This window comes from Accipiter gentilis, chromosome 33 (assembly GCF_929443795.1).
Source record: "Accipiter gentilis chromosome 33, bAccGen1.1, whole genome shotgun sequence".
In the NCBI taxonomy this organism is placed as follows: Eukaryota; Metazoa; Chordata; class Aves; order Accipitriformes; family Accipitridae; genus Astur; species Astur gentilis.
The window spans coordinates 3787540-3795399 of NC_064912.1; the positions used below are offsets into that span (position 1 = coordinate 3787540).

At 54.8% G+C, this 7860-nt stretch overlaps 1 protein-coding gene across 1 annotated transcript; it reads right to left on the bottom strand.

The window, feature by feature from the left end:
* Positions 1–4499: 4499 nt before the first annotated feature.
* MRPL28 (mitochondrial ribosomal protein L28) lies at positions 4500–7834 on the bottom strand. Its single transcript, XM_049835385.1, has 5 exons — positions 7430–7834; positions 7035–7187; positions 6530–6664; positions 5770–5856; positions 4500–4847 (listed from the first exon to the last, which is right to left on the bottom strand). Exons 1-5 carry the CDS (start codon positions 7715–7717, stop codon positions 4770–4772), a joined length of 741 nt encoding a protein of 246 aa, XP_049691342.1. The 5' UTR covers positions 7718–7834; the 3' UTR covers positions 4500–4769.
* Positions 7835–7860: the final 26 nt, after the last annotated feature.

Sequence of the window (7860 nt, forward strand, 5' to 3'; positions counted from 1 at the left end):
AAGGTGCCCTCCCCGGCTGTGACTCTGCAGGGCGGCTCTTGGGAGCTCACGGCTTTGTAGTCCATGGGGAGCCCTGACACAACGCATGGCATGCTCCAAGGCTTTCCCTTGTTTGTGCTTACCGACATGCTGCTGAGAGGTGCTTTCCTGCGACGGCCAAAGAAACCTGAGGCTTGAGTGAAAGCCTCAGGCAGAGTGCTAGAGTTGGGTTTGGATGACTAGCCCTCTTTTGCTGCCCTGTCAGAAGTCCTCCCAGCGCTGGCTGCAGTCTCTGCGCAGGAAAATAAAACAACCAAGTGATTCTGCAGTCAAGACGCCAGCTAGCAGCTGTCTTGCCCGGGAAGTGCCTCAACAGATCGGCACAAACATTGACCTGCCAGTTTGCCTTGGGATTTTGCCTTTCATTGCTGTCTTGCAGAGATCATTTTTCACTGTTGCCCTTTCTGAGCAGTCTCCACTGCTTCCCCAGCCTTATCTTAAGCTGCCAAATTCAAGGTGACCCTGTGCAGGGTTCTCTGGCAGTTTGTCGGTGGCTGTCGGTCCTTGCAAGCTGCTGGGTCTCTGCTCCCAGCCTGTGTGTTGGTATTTGCCGCGCAGGCTGCAGCGGCGCTCAGGATCCTCATGGTGGTTGGCGTTAGGCATGCACAGCGCCTGGCCTCAGGACAGAAGCAGGAGGCTGGTGACCTCTGCTGAAGCCCGAGGCAGTGCTCGTGTCCGAGCTGTGCTCCGTGGCCAGGCCCTTCCCCTGTCCCGGGGTGGATTTGCAGCCTCAAGCTGACAGCACCCAATTTGCACCCACGGGTCTGTGGCACCTGTAGCTTCCTGGGAACATGTTGTCATGGCAAACTACCAGCTCCTCCGATTCCCCTTGCTAGGGCAGCAAAGGAACCTGGTATCTGCCAGACTGAGCTGACCTGGACAGGTAAAAACCACCACCACCGTATAAGCAGAATCAAGCTCTCTGTCTGTGGTCAGAGTTGCAAATGAACAGGCGTAAAACTACCACAGGTTTAATATCCACCTCCACCTCCTCAAGGTAACCTGACTGGGGGCATCGTAGCCCAAACTACCCCAAATACTACACAGGAGCTCCTTCCCCACCTCGAGACATTTGCTACCCTGCCTAGCAGAAGGGCAAGCCAGCCCTGCATGCTTGCAACTTTGCTTTCTCTGAAGCTGCAGTGCCCCTGGTCCGCAAGCAGAGTTTCCAATTTTCCTCAAGTCAGCAGAGTATCTCCATGAGACTGTGTCCTTTGGGGGAAGTTCCCAGCCACATCCAACATCGGTGTAGGGAAAGCAGCAAGGGGAAGGTTTCTCAGAGAAGGCAGGGTGAGAAAATGGAGGGCTCCAACTCAGAAGTCAGGATTAACCACATCCCCAATCGCTTCCCCACAGAGAAGCTCCTGCGGCTCCTATCGCACCCTTGCAGTGCCCCCATTAGCAGCCCCTACCCCCAGCGGGACAGGAGGTCTCCCCCAGGCCTGGCCGAAAGCTCCCATTACCCCTCCTCACCCAACAAACCTTCCCAAGGCAGCAGATCCTTGTATTGGTTTTGTGTGGCAAGGTTTTGGTAGCGGAGGCGGGGTTACAGGGGTGGCTTCTGTAAGAAGCTGCTGGAAGCTTCCCCTGTGTTCGAGAGAGAGCGAGCCCATACTAGCCGGCTCTAAGACGGACCCGCCACTGGCCAAGGCCAAGCCAATCAGTGATAGTGGTAACGCCTCTGTGATAACATTTTTAAGAAGGAAAAAAAAAGTTGGGATGCAGAGAAACAGCCGCCAGAGAGAGGAGTGAGAACATGTAAGAGAAACAAGCCTGCGGACACCAAGGTCAGTGAAGAAGGAGGGGGAGGAGATGCTCCAGGCGCCGGAGCAAAGATTCCCCTTGTCCTGGTTTCAGCTGAGATAGAGTTAAACCACGACACCCTGCAGCCCGTGGTGAAGACCCTGGTGAGGCAGGCTGTCCCCCTGCAGTCCAGGGAGGTCCACGGTGGAGCAGATCTCCACCTGCAGCCCGGGGAGGACCCCACACCGGAGCAGATGGGTTCCCGAAGGAGGCTGTGACCCTGTGGGAAGCCCATGCTGGAGCAGGTTCCTGGCAGGACCTGCAGATCTGTGGAGAGAAGAGCCCACGGAGCAGGTTTTCTGGCAGGACTTGTGACCCCGTGGGGGACCCGCGCTGGAGCAGTGTGTTCCTGAAGGACTGCACGCTGTGGAAGGGACCTATGCTGGAGCAGTTCGCAAAGAACTGCAGCCCGTGGGAAGAACCCACGTTGGAGGAGTTCATGGAGGACTGTCTCCTGTGGGTGGGACCCCACGCTGGAGCCGGGGAAGCGTGTGATGAGCCCTCGCCTTGAGGAGGTGAAGCGGCAGAAAATAACGTGTGATGACCATAAACCCCATCCCTGTCCCCCTGTGCCGCTGGGGGGGCTTGGTGGAGAAATACGGGAGTGAAGTTGTGCCCGGGAAGAAGGGAGTGGTAGAGGGAAGGTGTTCTGAGATTTCGTTTTATTTCTCATTACCTTACTCTGGTGATTTGTAATAAATTGAGTTAATTTTCCCAAACTGAGTCTGTTTTGCCCGTGACAGTAGTTAGTGAATGATCTCTCCTGTCCTTATCTCGACCGGCAAGCTTTTTGTTATATTTTTCTCTCCCCTGTCCAGCTGAGGATGGGGGAGTGATAGAGCGGCTTTGGTGGGCACCTGGCGTCCAGCCAGGGTCAACCCTGGGCAGACTGGGCACGCACAGCAAGCAGCACTGAAGAACGGAGTCAAGGATGGGCAATACCAGCAGTGCAGCTGGGGAGGACGTACAGCCAAAGCTCTCCCCGAGAGATACGGCACCACAAATGGAAGATAATTTTACATAACTAAGACCTACTAGCCCCAGTACAGAGAAGGAGCTGATAATTGCCCACTCAGACGTCCCAAACAGCCCCCTCACTGCTGAGGAGCCGTGAGGCACACAGGGACCCCCACAGGGCAGAGAGCAGGATTCGGGCAGGTGCCAGCCACGCTCTGCCATAGCTGCACTGGGCCCGAGAGGGCAGACCAGCACCGGCACATTCCAGTAAAGCTATGGAGGGGGGGGGGGGGGCTGGGACAGAGCCACAGTCTGGAGCTTTGCTCAGAGCTGCATTAAAATGCATGAGCTGTGCTAGCCCTAATGATGAGCAGAGCTGTCAAACAAGGAGCTTGTCCCAGCTAATTATCTCTAACGAGGGCAGAGTGTCAGGGTCCCTGAGGAGCTGGGCAGCAGCTTCCTACTCAGCTCAGTTGCAGAAGAGAGAGAAGATAAGCAAATGTCATTGTGACGGCCTAGCTACAAAAATCATTAATTAGGCGAATGCGACCTTCTGTGCCAGTTTGCTCTTGAGAACCTAGACTCCCAGAGCCGAGACATACACACAGGCTGGAAACACCCCAGCTTTTGCCACCCAGCCCATCCCCTGCAGTGCTGTACCTCCTGTGCCCGTGTAGACAGCACAGCCCCAGTCTGGCAGCCCCTGACCAACCAGCCCTACCAGCCAGGGGCTGCACAGCTGTGCCACACTCACCTGGGGGCTCAAATACCGCTTGCAAGGGCTCAAATCCATTCCCTGGCCCAAAAAGCAGCAGAGAAGTCTGGTCTTCATGAAACACCACCATTTAGATCCCATTCACCTCAACCACCTCCCTCATCCCCAGCCACCTAGCACAGCCCTGCAGAGGCTCTGTGCTTACTCAGTGACCACCTCTGCAGCACCTCTCCCCCAAATCTTTAAGGCAGATTTTAAGGCACTAGGAATTTCTGCTCCCCTGCAGTCCTACTCCATTCCAGTGCAGAGCAGACCAGCCACACGCTGCTCTACAAGCCTGGTTTCTCTCTCATCATGGGTCCTGTGGCTCAGAAACCGAGACCATACGCTTGCCCTTATGTGCTAGATAGAAAGGGCAAGCATGTGTCATCCCAAGGCATGGTTAAGGTGAAGTCTCTTCTGAGGGCAAGCGACAATCCAGAGATATGGCTCACACGAGGTCCATCTTGCAAGCTCTGTGCTTGTCCCTCACCTCAGAGCTAAAGAGAAAGGGAGGAGAGGCTGTTTTTTTCTCCAGCCAGAAACCCACTGCACAACCATGAAGCTTACAGATGGCATCAGTGGATACACAGTGCCTTTCACTAGCATGTAATTATGCTAAGTGCTTTTTAGTCCCTTGTTGCCGGACAGGAGCAAAGGTTTGAACACCCACTTCAGCTACCTTTTTTACAAAATAAGATATTTAAAAGTCACTAACTTAAAACAGAAACAGCACTGGAATCCCAGGGGTTAGAGCGAGCTGCACGGCCAGCAACTGTGGCTGGGGAGTTCAGCCCCACCTGCTGGCAGGCACTGCTTGGCGCAGGGGTTTGGGGTCATGCTTTTGGGGCACAATCGTCTCTGATGCAGAAGGCTGGGGATTGATCTAAGTTACACCGCCACTGCGTCTGGCAGTCTCCACTGTAATACACGAATGAGCAGTCAGTATCAGAGAAAAGTTTACTAATATTCCCCAAATGCATATTTCATTTTGTATTGTGATCAAGCTTTGAACAGCAGCCAACTACTTGTACAGGCAGAAGAATCACGTGAAGTCAGTCTTACAAGAACACTTTCAGAGGCCACAGGACAGAAATTCTTTCCTCAGCCCACAGAAATAGTTCCTCACTGAATTTAGGCTGTCATTAGACTTCAACAACTGCAACATGTTCCTGGGCACGCTCTTCATGTGGCCTCTTCCACAAAGGTTTCTCTCCTACTGCTTCTGCAGTGCCTGTTCTTTCAGTTGGTTGACAAGCTCTTCAGCATACACCTTAAAGAGTGGGACAGGGTCCTGAAACAATGCAGGAGATAAAACACTTAAAAGGAGTGAACCTGAGCAACAGCAAGGGGTGAAGTCTAATGGAGAGCTCAGGGAGCCAGTGCTGCACAAGTGCTAACAGTTAAAACCAGAGGAAGATGTGACTGGGGTTTTTTTCAGTGGCTGAACAAGGCAACCTGCTATGCTGTTCCTCAAGACACAGCTGCTGCTCAGCTCTTTAGCCTTGCCTCAAAGACAACAGGCACCTATGTGGGACATGCATCAGCTTTTCCAGTTCTGCCTGCATCAGCAGCTCTCAGGAATCCCTTTCCTTCTAAAAGTGCTTCCCTTCCTCCTCACATTGCCCTCAATCAGAGCAGTACTGAAGCACGTTGAGTGAACATACCCCTTGAAGAAGCTGGAGCCTCACAAGATTCAGGGCCCAGCACTGCCTCATGCAGTCAGTGCTCCTGACATTCGGTTCCTGCTGCAGCCACAACAGGAGCCAACAGGTCTGGGGGAAACGTTGCCAAGAGACCGCAGGAAGCCCTTTTGCCCCAGCAGCTCTCTGGTGCACCCTCCTCTATGTATTGCTTCTAACAAGTGAGCTGTAGTGATACAGGGTCACAAACTGAGTAGGCCCTGAGCTTGTATCCATGGGTCTCAAAGCACAAGAAATATGGCAGATGGCAACCAAAGACAAAGATGTTGGTGCAACAGGGCATAAGTTACGAGCCATCCCTCTAAGGATCCCTCCCCTGATCAGGGTAACTGGTTTACAATGCATTTTAACCCAGCTCCAGGTTTTGGGCACCCAAATTTAACCAGGTTCATATGGCTGCTCAGGAGTTTCCACTTCCATTGCTCAGGTGTGCTCAGGCTGCTCAGATCAGCTGGACGTGCAGCCTGATACAGCTATGACACCTCAGTGCTAAGCATTGCCTCATGAACTCACCTTTTTTTCTAGGAGCCTCTGTTTTTCTATTGCTTCTTCTAAACTCAAGCCAACCCATTCAGCTTCCTCTTCTGGGATCACAAATTCCTGTGATAAAAGAAGGAGCGGGTGGTACAGTCTTTCAAGGTGACTAAGATGCAAATCCTCTCTATGCCCAACTCACACAATAATGCAATCCAGTAGGAACACTGCTATGGACAAATCTTAAAACACTACTCCCTCATTTCTGGCAACTAAAGTCCACTTCCCTTCTCCCCTTTTCTCTTAGCAAGGGTCCTGCCTTCTCTCATCAGTCGTGTCCACTGCTGTGCTTCTCCTTTGTGTAGTTCTGCAGCTGTTTCTCAGCACAACTCTGGATGCTGGTAGTGTGTCTATGCTGACAACCATCACCAGCTGCACAAAACCAAGCTGCATACAGGCAGTCTCGGCTCCTTGCTACAGCGTCAGTACAAATTCTCACTGCTGTTGGCAGTGCCAGCTCCTACCAGTACTTATTGCAAACCCTCATGGACCTCAATCACAGCAAAAATACAGGCTTTTGTCTTCAAAAACCACCAGTACAGAAATTAGCAGCCCACAGAGAAACAAGAAAAACCTGACAAACAATGTCTAGATCTTTGTTGCCCATACCCTTAACCCTAGACGCAGAAGCATTAACACCGGTTTGTGCTGTGACAGGGTAATTATGGCATTATCAGTCTGGACGACAAGCAAATATCACAGCAGACACCAGAGCAGGAACTGCAGGTCAGGCACCCACCTGGTACTTATTGTAGATCGCCTCTCTTCTGGCTGGATCATCGGGATGCAGTTTAGGATCCCGCCGTGCTAGTCGCAGCAACATCGTTCGCTTCAAATCCATCCCGAGCTTCGAGCACATATCGGCTTTTGGAGTCTGGAGAAATAAAGTCTGATGTTAAATTGCACCAAGAGACCATCTGCTAGAGAACATGCAAGTCTATCAGCATATAGACGACACTGGCGGTTTACCCACACGCTGTAGAGCCTCTCAGGACATGTGTCACGAAAGGGGAAAGATCCCTTGAATTTGTTCTGGAGCTAATTTGATCACCGTTCTGATCTTTAATACCAAGGGCTCCAATCAAGGGGGTATGAAAAAGGCTGGAGGCTTTAGACCTGCACTAATACATTAACAGCAGCGGTTAGCTGCAAGCCCCTGAGGGAGTGCAGCGTGGGCGCAGACCTGCCGCGCCGAGGCTGCTGCACAGCGAGTCCCGCCAGCCCTGCCGGGTGCAGGGCCTCACCTTGAGGATGTAGAAGTCAAAGCCGTAGGCCTCGTCGATGAGGTCCAGCGTCCGCATGGTGACGGTGATGGTCATTGTGGCGTCCAGGATCTCGCTGTAAAACTGCCGGTCGAAGAGCTGCGGCTTCCACGTCTTGGGCAGCCTGGTGGAGAGCTGGGCAGAGACCGGCGGTCAGGGCCGGGGACGCTGCCCTCCCCGGGGGGTGCTGCTGCCGCTGCCTGCCCCAGCGGGCTGAGGCTTCGCCAGGGGCCGGGTGGGCCGCCCAAGACGTAGCCCCGTGCCGCAGCGGGAAGGCGGAGGCCGCTGCCAGCAGGCCCTGGTCACCCGCCCCCTCCCGCAGGGCACCGCCGGCCCAGTAACACCGGCCTGGGGTAAGGAACGGCCGGAGAGCTCACCTTGTCGTTTCGTGCATACCGGAAGCCGCTGATCCAGCCCTCGCCGCCCCAGAGCCCCTCGTGGGCAGCGGGCGGCAGGTACACCGGCACCGGCACGTCCTGCACGCGCTCCCGCTCGCCGGTACGCGGGTTCCGTCGGTAGCGCACGCCCAGCGGCCGCCAGTGCACGGGCGTGGGCGGCGTGTCGTCCTGCAACGCCGCCAGGTAGTGCTCCGGCAGCCGCGCACAGATCCCCTCCCGCAGCCGCAGGGCGGGCCAGAGCCGCGGCGCGTACCGGTGCAGCGGCATCGCCCACCTACCGCCGCCGCCACAGCCCGCTTCCGCTCCCAGCGCTCAACGCGGCCGGAAGCGGGTACGGAGCCGCCTCTCATTGGCTGGCGCGGACGGGCCGCACAGGAGACGACGGCGGCCGGCAGGGGCCGCGCCGCGCC

Coding starts and splice junctions, on each gene's coding strand:
- MRPL28 (XM_049835385.1), bottom strand. CDS start 7,717: ATGCCGCTGCACCGGTACGCGCCGCGGCTCTGGCCCGCCCTGCGGCTG. Junction 7,188..7,429: donor GGTATGCACGAAACGACAAG/GTGAGCTCTCCG, acceptor GTCTCTGCCCAG/CTCTCCACCAGGCTGCCCAA. Junction 5,857..6,529: donor CGATCTACAATAAGTACCAG/GTGGGTGCCTGA, acceptor CTTTTATCACAG/GAATTTGTGATCCCAGAAGA.